This window comes from Sus scrofa, chromosome 14 (assembly GCF_054392235.1).
Source record: "Sus scrofa isolate SSC_HxYL_T2T_F1_AM1 chromosome 14, Sscrofa_HxYL_maternal_Yorkshire_Landrace_v2.0, whole genome shotgun sequence".
Lineage (NCBI taxonomy): Eukaryota > Metazoa > Chordata > Mammalia > Artiodactyla > Suidae > Sus > Sus scrofa.
This window is the reverse complement of record NC_139396.1, coordinates 106,587,265-106,601,707: the sequence shown is the minus strand read 5'-3', so window position 1 is coordinate 106,601,707 and position 14,443 is coordinate 106,587,265. Positions and strand designations below refer to the sequence as shown.

Below are 14,443 nucleotides of genomic sequence, written 5' to 3'. Positions count from 1 at the left end.
TACTAATTGATACTGTTTAGGTCTACAGTAGCTATCTACCTCACTCTTTAGAAGAGTTAACACCTTAGTGACAGTTACAGTAAAGAGTAACACCTTTAATTCTGGCAGGCGATCAAATAGTGCAAAGAACATAGAGTGTTCATGATCATGGAAAGGAATGATCAGAACATGCATCAAAGATTAACCACATACACACGCATGAGTGCCCATGCTGCACACACTCACCACAGGCTACAAAAATTCTAAGTCACTTATGGATATTTGATGGACCCATCTGCACAAAATCTGTCTGCCTGAAGCTCAGACCAAGAACTTAAAGAAAGACAAAGTGCTTCCTCTGAGGAGTCACCTTTTAACACTTGAGAGAAATGGTCTTACTTGCTTTTGAAGTAGAACGCTGCACAGAACATGCCCACGATGACAATTCCAAAGATGATGCATGAAATTGACAGCACCTGCCTTTGATAAACTTCTTCACTCTCTGTGAATTTAAAAAAGAGAATTAGAACAGATGTTAGCAGGGCACAGCAGAGACAATCTCTATCCTTGTACTTTTGGGCTGGTAGGAGCCTTTTCAAAGCACAGCTTTTTTGTTCCTGTTATGAATAGGAAAATGTGAGGAAGTTATTATGTTTCAGTTTCTTTGCAATGGTCTACAGGATAGCTGTTATTTTTTTCTACCTGCAGGGCTAAATCAGAACTCATGCACAGATATCACCATTATGAATCTTAACATCAAAAGATATCTCATGACTTTAGGACAATATTGAGACATACATTTTTAAAATTATGGTGGGGCCCCAAATAATATGCTGTCAGAAGCTTCCCATGCCAGTGATGACTTCCAATTTATGCTAACGTGATATTGACAGCACTGTAGTTTCTGATTTGGAACTTGGCTGTCAGTCTCCCTTTCATCCACGCATCATTATGACTGATATCACTAATGAAAGAGAACCTCAATATACATGTAAATATTTATTTGGCCATTCTGTGACTTCCTTAATACCAATGATCTGGCATAGTCACCTCAGACTCTACCATGAAAGTCATATCTTATGGCTTCTTTTTGCAAAAAAAAAGACAAGAATTCCAAAGTAAGTATTTCACTTTTCAGCCATTATCATTTACGCTTCTAGATCATTTTCTGAAGTAGGTCTACTGAAACAGTTCTATCTCATCAAGACCTTTTAATCCATAGATCTCAGAACTTTCATTCTGTTAATGGCTCTCCACATGTCTTCATTTCTCTCTCTACACAGCATGATCTATGATTTATGATCCATAATTACAGTCATTTACTTTCTTGCAAACATCCTCAACTACTCTTTCCCTTTCCTTTTCCCTTTTATCCATTTGGCAAAATAACTGTGTATGAATCCAAGAATTGCCTCCTCCATACCTCAACCCGGAGCAGCTCTTAACTGGGACAGAAGCTTGCACAGATGGGAATATGGACACCAATAAAGTTTGAAATCACATTGCTCAAGAAGATGTCGATAGTAACTAACAATCTCATCAACCTGCTTCCCCATTTTCCTATTGATTATTCTTACCTTCTTGACACTACTCAAACTACTGATTTATCTCCCTCTCCCTAACTCTCAGACATTCCAGATATGTTACAAAGAAAACCAGTATAGAAGAAATCATGTCTATTTATAATGCAAAACACAAATTTAACCATATATCTATCTTCTCCTTTTTACTTATCTCTTATTAACATAATGCAGTTGTTCCACACTTTACTGTACATTGGCATTGAGGGCTATTGAAGGAATGATTGCCACCTGCTCCCTTTCCCAGAGTTGTTAACTTGCTAGGTATGAGATGGAACCTAGTACATGCATTTTTAAAAAGTTCTCAGGTGAGTCTGATATTGCTGGTTTGTGAAACATCCTTTGAGAACCACTGAATAAACTAAGAATCCTCAGAATACCAACTATGAAAATTAACCTGGGAAGGATTTGGTTTTCTTTGTTCGTGCCAACTCAGGTATCCATTTTGGACCCTCTAAGTCAAAATCTCATTTTCTCATGCACAATGATGTTATAGAATTGAGTCAGTTAGAGGAAGTCCTGTATTTTTAACAAAGACTGGTTCTTTTGGACCCCAGTGTCATCTATCTTCTTGGGGTCTTCTTATCATTGCAAATTGAAGGGAAGGGAAAAACAGTCCAATTCATTATGTGATGCCAGCATTACCTTCATAGCAAAACCAAACAAGGACATAAAAAGAAAAAAAGCTACAGGCATATATTCCTCATTGACATAGATGCAAAAAATTCCTAACAAAATGTTAGGAAATCAAGTCTAACAAGATGTTAAAAATAATACATCATGACCACGTGGGTTAATTCAAGGAATGCAAGGTTAGTTTAGTAATTTGAACCTGATCAATGTGATTCACAATCTTGAGTCCATAAAAATGATATATAATTATCAGATTAGAGAGAAGAATATACTTAACAAAATCTAGCATTCATTCTTAATTAATATGTTCAAAAACTAAGACTAGAAGGAAATTTCCTCGTCCCAATAAAGAATATCTATACCAGGAGTTCCCCTCGTGGCGCAGCAGGAATGAATCCGACTAGTAACCATGAGGTTGTGGGTTCAAGCCCTGGCCTCACTTAGTGGGTTAAGGATCCAGCATTGCCATGAGCTGTGGTGTAAGTTGCAGATGTGGCTCAGATCTGGCATTGCTGTGGCTCTGGTGTAGACCGGCAGCTACAGCTCCGATTAGACCCTTAGCCTGGGAACCTCCATAGGCCACAGATGCAGCCTGAAAAAGACAAAAAAGAAAAAAAAGAAAGAATATCTATGTCAAATTCATGCCTAATTGTAAAGATTGCTATTTTCCAAAGATTAGGAATACAGCAAAAATGCCCACTCTTACCATTTCTACTCAATATTGTCCTAGTGGCTTAGTCAATGGAATAAGATAAAAATAGAAATTAAGGCCATTCATGGTTTGGGAAAGAAGAAGAAAAGCCATCTTTGTTTTCAGATGCATGATCATCAATGCAAAAAAAAATCTAATAGAGTTTACAAAGAGCATGAATAACTAATGAGTAAGCTTAGCAAGTTTGCAGGATGCAAGGTTGCAGGATAGATAATACAAAAATTAAGTCAGTATTTATTTAATAGCAATGAATATCAGAAATTGGAATAAAAGTATAATTTATAATACCATCAAAATATATAAAGTACTTAGAGGTAAATTTGACAAAAGGTACATAAGGCCTGTATACTGAAAACTTCCAAACTTTATTGCAAGAATTTAAAGAAGACCCACATAAATAAAGAGATATATGATGTTTGTGGAATAGAAGATTCAGTATTATTAAGATACCAATTCTCCTCAAGTTGAAGGACAGATTGCATTCAATTCTATTAAGATCACAGGAGGCATTTAGTTGTTGTTGCCCTTGTAGAAATTAACAAGCTGATTCTAAATGTTATATGGAAATACCAAAGATGTAGAATAGCCAAAACAACTTTTTTGTGGTAGCCAAGAGCACAGAGTTGAATGACAAAACTACTTTATTCCAAGACTTGTTATAAAGTTATAGCAATCAAGGCAATATGGTACTGACCTATTTATAAACACATAAATCAATGGAACAGACAAGAAAGTCCAGAAATATATGAAAATATATGTGGTCAATTGATCTTTAAAAAAGATGCCAAGTCAATTCAATGAGGAAAAGATCTTTTTAAAAAAATGACATTGTAAAATAGTATAGCCATATCCACAAAAATGAACCCCAACTTTCACTTCATACCTTATTCAAATATAAATTCATAAAAGATATTAGATCTTAATGGAAAATCTCATGCTATGAAACTTATAGAAGAAAATATGAGGGGGGGAATCTTAGTAATCATGGGTTTGACAAAGATTGATTAATTATAACACAAAAGATATGAAGTGTAACATTTTTTTAAATTAACAAAATGGTCTTCATCAAAATTAACAATTTGAAAAGCATCGTTATGACAATGAAAGGGAAGACACATTTTTGGAAAAAATCTGTAAGTATATATTCAGAAATAGACCTGTATCTATAAGGGTTTCTTACAACTCAGTAATTTAAAAATGGCCAGAATTTTAAAGGAAGATGTATAGATAATAAATAGGCATGCAGAAAGATGCTCAATATCATTAGTCATTATTAATTTGAAAATAAAAATATAATAATATAAATGGCATCCGTATGGGAATAGCTAAAATTAAAAGCTGACCATACCAAGGGTATGGAGCATTTGAACTCTCATATACTTCTGGTAGAAATGTAAAATGGTATAAACACTTAAAATATAGTTTCAAAGGAAGTTAAGCATACATGCACCTTAGGATACAGACATTCCATTCCTAAGTATTTACTCAAGACTAATGAAAGTATATGTTCATTATGTATGTAAATGTTCACACGGCTTTATTTGTGATGGTAAAAACTGGAAAGAATCCAAACGCCCATTTAACAGGTGAATAGATAAACTAACTGTGATATATACATACAAGAGAATAATTGAACTATTGATATAAGCTACAGAACATATAAATATCAGAATAATTATGCTGAGTGAGGTGTCATACCAAAAAAGGGTACATGTTGTGTTATTCTAGTTATAAAAACTGTGAAAAATAGAAATGAATCCATCAAAACAAAAAACCTGTTGGTAGATGCCTAGGGTCAGGTATAAGGAAGAGATTACAAAATTAAATGAGGAAACAGGGTACTTAAGATATGTTCATTCTTAGAGTTCCTATGTAGTTCAGCAAGTTAAGGATCCAGCATTTTCACTGATACGGCTCTGGCTGTTACTGTGGCATAAATTCAATCCCTGACCTGGGAATTTCCACATGCTACAGGCACTGAAAAAAAAAAAAAAAAAGATATGTTCATTGTCTCAAATATAATGATGTTTTCATGGGTGAACATTTAGGTCAAAATGTATTCAGTGCTAAACTTCAAAGTCAGTGCTTTATTTTATGTCAATTATAATTATAAATCTATTAATCCTGAGGGATAAGATTATAGGGAATATATAAATAGTATACCTAAAAGGTACATGCCCAACATGATACAGTCCACCCACATTAACTACTCTTTTTCTTCAAGCATGTCTAATATCTAATAGAGCTTTGATATATACTATTGGCTTTCTTTGGCATATTATTCTCGTATTTGTCTTAAACACCTACTTAACTTTTTTGTCTCAAATTAAATGTAACTAGCTCAAAAAATCTTAACACTGCACTATCAGCTGCCTTGATAAAAGGGACCAAGTTTTTGCTGGTTTATTCACTTGACTCACCACTGTTTCTCCAGCACCTGGTGCAGTGTTGTTCACAGAGTTGACATCATACGACTGTGGCCTAGTGAATAAACATACTTTTGTCTTTATGGGGATTTTCTGCCTTGAGCTGTACATGAGACATCAACTTACCCAGGGTGCTCTTAAGTTTTAATGCTTCTCCTTTATTCACACCATGTCTTTCCCAGGTTCCACACTAATTCTCCTTTCCTGGGTTGACTACCTGCAACTACTCCATCTATGGCCAGACTTGACATCAGCTCCCCTTCTTGGGATTTTCTCATCCAAACCTGGCCTCCTCACTGGGACTTTGTACTCCACGAAGTCCTTTTCAGAAGCAAACTGTCATAAGAAAAATGGTGAAGCCATTCGTTCCCAGGCCTCAGAAGATACTGTAGTATGATCTACCAACAGATAGATGCTCTCATTGTTCATCTTCTTTTCCACACATCTGTTTTCAAGCCCTGGCTTTATGTGTTATTTGAAGGTTGCCTGGTCAGGCTCCAGAAATATGTTCTGCATGTTGCATTTGTGTATTGTTTTAAACACAGTCCATGCTTGCCCTGGTACACTACCTGGCTTTATGTTCTGACTTAGTTTCACACAGCACTGATGTCAATCCACAGCCAGAAAACTAAGTGGAGATTTGGTTCATGGACACAGAATTCTCTGTACCATGACTTTTTGGAGTGCTTCCAAAATGCCCCAGAAGGCTTCTAGGGCCAGATGAAGTGAGTCCATGACTTGTGATGTTCCCCTACCAACAAAGTCAATTGCATATTTCATCTTTAAATAAATGACTATCAGACACAACAGACTTGAATGAAAACCTATTATGTATGGAGCCTGATTTCTAGACCAACTTCCTTCTCCCCTTCCTCTCTTTCTCACTCCCTTCCTTCCTCTCTTCCCTGAGATCATGCACCTTACCCTCTCTTTAGATATAATTGCACATTTTGAAGTTCTTTTCCTAAAGCAGTGTGTTAGGAAATGTTGTATTAGAACTCTTCCCTCTTCTCTCCCCTCTTAGACTTTATTTCTATATTCAAGTCATTATTCAGACTGGAGCATCAAAAAACAGAGAGTAAATCCAAGAGAAATATCACATTCTCTGCATTTCTAAATAAATGAAGAAGGGCAATCATGTGGCCTGGCAAGATTTAGTTGACATTTTATATTTGGAAAGATTCAATTAAAGAGATAAAAAATGTGTCATTGAGACCTTGTTTGGGCATATTATCATCTTAAAGAATGTCATCCTTTCCACCCCCACATTTGTGAGCTAATTAAATCTTCCAACTGAACTTGGAAACAAGTAAGTAGATGTACCAACTATAAAAAATTCCATTTCAGTTAATTGCTATGAGTTGATGACTGTAAAGAAATAAGCATGACTTACATATCATAATCTATACCACCTTGCTTTTGCTAATAGAGAATTATGAAAATCATGGAAATAATACCCTTTAAGACCAAAAAAAAAAAATAAGACTGTATCCACTAAACAATGATTTCCACATAAAATCTACATGGTGTTTATTTTCATACTTGAAGCTAGGCAAATATAGCCTGGGGAAATGAACAAAAGTCAATCCTGAGTTTAAATCAAGAGTGAAATGAAAACTCCAAAGACTGCGAGGGGATTTATAGACCAAGGTATACTTACAGCGATGGTACTGTTCTCTCAGTGCCCTTGATTCATAGAGTGCCATACAAGGACTAGCATGGCAAGGTAGGTCATAATATGAAATTGGAGAAGAAAATATAGGAGAAAATCTTAGTAATCATGGGTTTGGCAAAGATATCTATAACAGAAAATATGAAGTGTAACATTAAAAAAAAACCTTTTTTAGTTGCAGAAAAAAGTCTGCAAATATATATACAAAAATAGCCTTGTATCTACAAGGGTATCTTACTACTCAATAATAGTAAGACAAACAACCCAGTTTAAAAATGTAGGAACAAAGTTCTTGTTGTGGCTCAGCTGGTTAAGAACCTGACATAGTATCATTAAGAATGCAGGTTTCATCCCTGGCCTTGCTCAGTGGGTTAAGGATCTGTCATTGCTGCAAGCTGTGGAGTAGGTCACAGATGTGGCTTGGATCTGGTGTTGCTGTGGCTGTGGTGTGGGTCAGCAGCTTCAGCTCCAATTCAGCCCTGAGCTCAAGAACTTCCATATGCTATAGGTGTCAGCATAAAAAGAAAAAATATATATATAGGAGGTTGGGAGTTTGGCAATTTCATATTTGACTTTAATTATAGCCTTTTTTTTTTTTTTTTACTGGCCACAGTTGTGGCATATGGAAGTTCCTGGACCGGGGACTGAATCCAAGATGCAGCTATAGCAACAATGGATCCTTTAATCCACTGTGCTGAGCCATTGCAGTTGGAATCTTAACCCACTATGCTAGGTGGGAACTCCAATTTTAGCCACTTTTAATAAGCTATATTACTTTACTTTTATACATTTCAATTTTCTTTTTTTCTATTATTATTTTTTATTTTTTTATTTTTTAATAGTTTTCCCCAATGCAATTTTTTTTCTTTTGTACAGCATGGTGACCCAGTTACACACACATGTACACATTCTATTTCTGCACATTATCATGCTCCATCATAAGTGGCTAGACATAGTTCCCAGTGCTGCACAGCAGGATCTTATTGCTAATCCATTCCAAAGGCAATAGTTTGTATCTATTAACTCCAAGCTCCCCAACCACCCCACTCCCTCCTCCTCCCCCTTGGCAGCCACAAGTCTATTCTGCAAGTCCATTTCAATTTTCTAAATAAAAAAAGGCAATGATATAAAATCCTGACTGTAATAAATTTTATAAGAAGGAGGTATATAATCCTACAATGATATAACATAGAAAATTGACCTATTCACAGAGACCGGGGATTTTAAGTATAAAATAGAATCCAATTAGCTAAGAAGAATGAGAATGGGGAGAGTGGTTCTGCAAGAGAAGAAAATCTAGGCAAAGGCCCTGTGGTAGAAGATAAAATAGCATGTTTGGAAATCTAGAAGTTACCTAGCCTACTACAGGACCTTTGCACAAATTATTTTCTATTCCTTACCAGCTGAGCAGAGCAACATAGAGACAACAGGGGCATGGTATACAAGGATCACATCTTTACAGGAGGAGGAAAGGTAATGAAAGATTCAAAAGAAGAGTGTGATGTGATAATATTTACATTTATTTTTTTCTACAGTGTCAATAAAAGATTAGAAAGGATAAAGAAAATGCAGAGTCCTGTTAGAAGGCTATAGTATCGGCTTAGACATGACAGATGTTTGTATGATAATAGTAACAACCATGGTGGGCAGTGAACAGGAGAGAAAAGAAATTAGATTGAAAATACTTAAGGGACTAGACAATGGTGTTCTTAACTAAGACAGAGTATATTGGAGGGGGAACAGACTTGGAAGGAAAGATAGCCAATCCAGCTTTGTACTTGGTGAGTTTTAAATGCCTGTAAGATATCCAAGTAGAAATGTAAAGTAGCTATTTAAATATATAGGTCTGGCATAAAGGGATAAATTGATGGGAATACAATCATAGTAGGAGACTTTAATACCCCACTCGCATCAATGGACAGATCCTCTAGACAGAAAACCAATAAAGCAACAGAGATCCTAAAGGAAATGATAGAAAAGTTAGACTTAATTGACATCTTCAGGACACTACATCCAAAAAAATCAGAATACACATTCTTCTCAAGTGCACATGGAACATTCTCAAGAATCAACCACATATTGGGACACAAAGCTAACCTCAACAAATTTAGAACCATAGAAAATATTTAAAGTATCTTCTCTGACCACAATGCCATGAAACTGTAAATCAACCACAGGAAAAGAAATGAGAAAAAACCAACTACATGGAGAATAAACAACATGATACTGAAAAACCAATGGGTCAATGAGGAAATCAAGAAGGAAATTAAAAAATACCTGGAGACAAATGATTATGAAGACACAACCTTTCAAAATCTATGGGACACTGCCAAAGCAGTGCTCAGAGGGAAATTCATAGCGATACAGGCCTTTCTCAAAAAAGAAGATCTCAAATTGACAACTTAACCCTCCACCTAAAAGAATTAAAAAAAGAAGAACAAAAAAAGACCTAAAGTCAGCAGAAGGAAGGAAATTATAAAGATCAAAGAGGAAATCAATAAAATAGAGATTCAAAAAACAGTAGAGAAAATTAATAAAACCAAGAACTGGTTCTTTGAAAAGGTAAACAAAATTGACAAACCCCTGGCTAGACTCACTAAGAAGAGGAGAGAAAGAACCCAAATAAACAAAATTAGAAATGAAAAAGAGAAAACACAACAGATACTGCAAAAATAAAAAATACCATAAGAGAATACTATGAATAAGTATATGCCAACAAATTTGACAATTTGGAAGAAACGAACAGTTTTCCAGAATCTTACAGATGCCAAAACTGAATCAAGAAGAAACAGACCAACTGAACAGACCAATCACTAGAAATGAAATGGACTATGTCATAAAAACACTCCCTGCAAATAAAAGTCCAGGACCAGATGGCTTCACAGGTGAATTCTATCAAACATATAAAGAGGAAATTATGCCCATCCTCCATAAACTTTTTCAAAAGGTTGAGGAAGAAGGAACACTCCCAAAGACATTCTATGATGCCATCATCACCCTAATTCCAAAACCAGACAAAGATACCACCAAAAAAGAAAACTATAGGCCAATATCTTTGATGAATATAGACACAAAAATTCTGAAAAAAATTTTAACCAACCAAATCCAACAAAATATCAAAAATATCATACAACATCACCAGGTTCACAAGAATGGTTCAACATATGCAAATCAATCAACGTCATACACCACATTAACAATGTCAAAAACCACGTGATCATCTCAATAGTTGCAGAAAAAGCATGTGACAAAGTCCAACATCCATTCATGATCAAGACCCTCGCCAAAGTGGGTAGAGAGGGAACATTCCTGAATATAATCAAAGCCATTTATGACAAACCCACAGCAAATATAATACTTACTGGAGAAAAACTGAAAGCCTTCTCACTCAAATCTGGAACAAGACAGGGATGCCGACTCTCACCACTGCTATTCAACATAGTTTTGGAAGTCCTAGCCACAGCAATTAGACAAACAAAAGAAATAAAAGGCATCCAAATAAAGAGAAGAGATAAATTGTCACTGTATGCAGAAGACATGATACTATACATAGAAAACCCTAAGGACTCAACCCAAAAACTCCTTGAACTGATTAATAAATTCAGCAAAGTAGCAGGATATAAGATTAACATTCAGATATCAGTTGCATTTTTATATACCAACAATGAAATATTAGACAAGAAATACAAAAATACAATACCTTTTAAAATTGCACCTCAAAAAATCAAATACCTGGGAATAAACCTGACCAAGGAGGTAAAGGTCTTAGATGCCGAGAACTATAAAACTTTAATCAAAGAAATCAAAGAAGATGTAAAGAAATGGAAAGATATTCCATGTTTCTGGATTGGAAAAATCAATATTGTAAAAATGGCCATACTACCCAAAGCAATCTACAGATTCAATGCAATCCCTATCAAATTACCCACGACATTTTTCACACAACTAGAACAAACAATCCAAAAATTTATATGGAACCACAAAAGACCCAGAATTGCCAAAGCAATCCTGAGAAACAAAAACCAAGCAGGGGCATAACTCTCCCAGACTTCAAGCAATATTCCAAAGCCACAGTCATCAAAACAGTCTGGTACTGGTTTCAAAACAGAAAGACAGACCAATGGAACAGAATAGAGAACCCAGAAATAAACCCAGACACCTATGGTCAATTAATCTTTGACAAGGAAGGCAAGAACATAAAATGGGAAAAAGAAAGTCTATTCAGCAAGAATTGCTGGGAAAACTGGACAGCTGCATGCAAATAAATGAAACAAGAACACACCTTCACACCATGCACAAAACTAAACTCAAAATGGCTTATAAAGACTTAAATATAAGACAAGACACCATCAGACTCCTGGAAGAGAACACTGGCAAAACATTCTCTGACATCAACCTCATGAATATTTTCTCAGGTCAGTCTCCCAAAGCAACAGAAATAAAAGCAAACGTAAACCAATGGGACCTAATCAAACGGACAAGCTTTTGCACAGCAAAGGAAACCAAAAAGAAACCAAAAAGACCACTTACGGAGTGGGAGAAAATAGTTTCAAATGATGCAACAGACAAGGGCTTAACCTGTAGTATATGCAAGCAACTTATACAACTCAACAGCAAAAAAGCCAAACACCCAATGGAAAAATGGGCAAAAGACCTGAATAGACATTTCTCCAAGGAAGATACACAGATGGCCAACAAACACATGAAAAAATGCTCAACATCGCTGATTATAAGAGAAATGCAAATCAAAACTACCATGAGATACCACCTCACACCAGTCAGAATGGCCATCATTAATAAGTCCACAAATAACAAGTGCTAGAGTGGCTGTGGAGAAAAGGGAACCTTCCTGCACTGTTGGTGGGAATGTAAACTGGTACAGCCACTATGGAGAACAGTTTGGAGATACCTTAGAAATCTATACATAGAACTTCCATATGACCCTGCAATCCCACTCTTGGGCATATATCCAGACAAGAGTTTCCTTGAAAAAGACACATGTACCTGCATGTTCATTGCAGCACTATTCACAATAGCCAGGACATGGAAACAACCCAAATGTCCATCAACAGATGATTGGATTCGGAAGAGGTGGTATATATACACAACGGAATACTACTCAGCCATAAAAAAGAACAACATAATGCCATTTGCAGCAACATGGATGGAACTAGAGACTCTCATACTGAGTGAAATGTGTCAGAACGACAAAGATAAATACCATATGATATCACTTATAACTGGAATTTAATATATGGCACAAATGAACCTTTCCACAGAAAAGAAAATCATGGACTTGGAAAATAGACTTGTGGTGGCCCGTGGGGGGAAGGAGGGAGCTGGGAGGGTTCGGGAGCTTGGGGTTATCGGATACAACTTGGAATGGATTTACAATGAGATCCTGCTGAGTAGCACTGAGAACTGTCTAGATACTTATATTGCAACAGAACAAAGGGTGGGAAAAAAAATGTATCCTGTAAGTGTAACTTGGACCCCATGCTGTACAGCGGAAAAATAAATAAATAAATAAATAAATAAATATATATATAGGTCTGGGATCAGAGGAGGTGACAGGGTTCTAGATATAAATATTTGGGGTCATGCACAGAATGACAGCAAATGTGTTGATTAACTCCAGGAGAAAATACAAAGTAAAAAGGGAAAAATGTTTAGGATGAGCTTTGAGGGACTTCTGAATTTCACACAAGGGTAGATGAGGATCCCGCAGAGGAGATAAAAAAGAAGCAGTCAGGAGTTCCCATTGTGGCACAGTGGAAACGAATCCAATTAGTAACCACGAGGTTGCAATTCCATGCCTGTCATCACTCAGTAGGTTACGGATCTGGCATGGCTGTGAGCTGTGGTATAGGTCACAGACGCAGCTTGGACACTGCATTGCTGTGGCGGAGGCTGGCAGCTGTAGTTCTGATTCAAACCCTAGCCTGAGAAAATCCATATGCCACAGGTGCAGCCCTAAAAAGCAAAAAAAAATAAAAATAAAAATAAAAATAAAAAAATTAAAATTAATGACAATAGTAATAAAACATGATCGCATCATGGAAGAAAACGCAAAGGATTTTTCTAGAAGGCTGGGCTATTGAATGCTTCTGAGAGGCCAAATAAAGCCCTTTAATTTAGCAAAATAGAGGTCACAGGGTACTTGTGTGAGTTCTTTGGTAGAATCACTAAGGTAACCCCCATAAGGCCCTGGGTTCCTTCACAAGTATCTTCCACATACTGCAAGGCAAATGTATTTTTAGGATCTAAAATTCCAGCCTAATTCCAGAAAGCAGTGAATGCCTTACTTGTCACGAGGCTACTGTTAACTTCACCAACAGAAGTTGTGAGGACTGAATGAATTAATATATATAGAATACTGCAGTACCTAACTTAGAACAATCGTTAGATATTAGGCTGAACCACATGAAACTGCCGTGGGGGACAATAAATGGATGAACCTCAGCCATTTAACTTAGTTCTGGCCAAGTTACTGTTCTAGCTGGTAACTGTTATTATTCCATGGGATGCCAACATTTTTGCATTCCATTTTTAAAAACTCAAACTATAAAGTTGTTTTTTGTTTTTTTTGGGTTTTTTGCCTTTTGTCTTTTTAGGGCCGCACCTGCAGCATATGGAGGTGCCCTGGCTAGGGGTCTAATTGGAGCTGTAGCTGCCAGCCTAAGCCATAGTCACAGCAATGACAAATCCAAGCCACGTCTGCAACCTACACCACAGCCCACGGCAACGCTGGATCCTTAACCCACTGAGCGAAGGCAGGGATAGAACCCACAACCTCATGGTTCCTAGTCAGATTCGTTTCCTCTGCCCCATGATGGGAATTCCAATAAAGTAATTTTTGAGGGCAGAATCAATTTGGTTCAACAGGAGTTGGTAAAATATGTTTGCCTTATCTTCCAACTCCCATCTCTGTTCCTTTTCCTTTTCTGTTGTGCACAGGATGCCTCTCTTTTTATATGATGCTATTTCATATTATAAAGATGGAAACAGAAGGTAATAACACTATGGTGAGTTTTCAGAAACTGACCCTGGACTAGTGGAAAAAACCCTTTTGGCAGAGAGCCTGGCCCAAGACTTGAAGAAAGACCATTGCAGCCCTTTGCTGTCCCCACTCTTCCCATGAACCCATCTCAGGGAGCGGTGTGGCTGGTTGGTATTTGCGCAGGTGTAAACACCAGATACCACTGTTCTTATCTTATTTCATCCATTGTCTTGATCAATATGTAGAAAAAAAAACACACTTTAAATATTTGTTCAGAGATCTAATAGGAGAGTGCAAATAAAGTGTCTAGATGGCACACAATGGGTGCACAAAATGCCAATTTCCTTCCTTTTCCCCTTTTCACTTGAAGCCAGTGTTGAAGGAAAAAACAAAACAAAACAAACACCAATTGATCAAACAAAAAAGGGCCTTTAAATACTC

At 36.5% G+C, this 14,443-nt stretch overlaps 1 protein-coding gene across 8 annotated transcripts in view; it reads right to left on the bottom strand.

Moving 5' to 3' along the window:
• Positions 1-14,443, bottom strand: part of NRG3 (neuregulin 3) — a 1,098,475-nt gene that overhangs the window by 36,687 nt on the left and 1,047,345 nt on the right. For all 8 annotated transcript variants that reach the window (XM_001927008.6, XM_084997437.1, XM_084997434.1 and 5 more), the window contains exon 5: positions 379-481. In XM_001927008.6, coding sequence (XP_001927043.4) covers positions 379-481 — 103 coding nt within the window. The remainder of the gene's footprint in view (positions 1-378; positions 482-14,443) is intronic.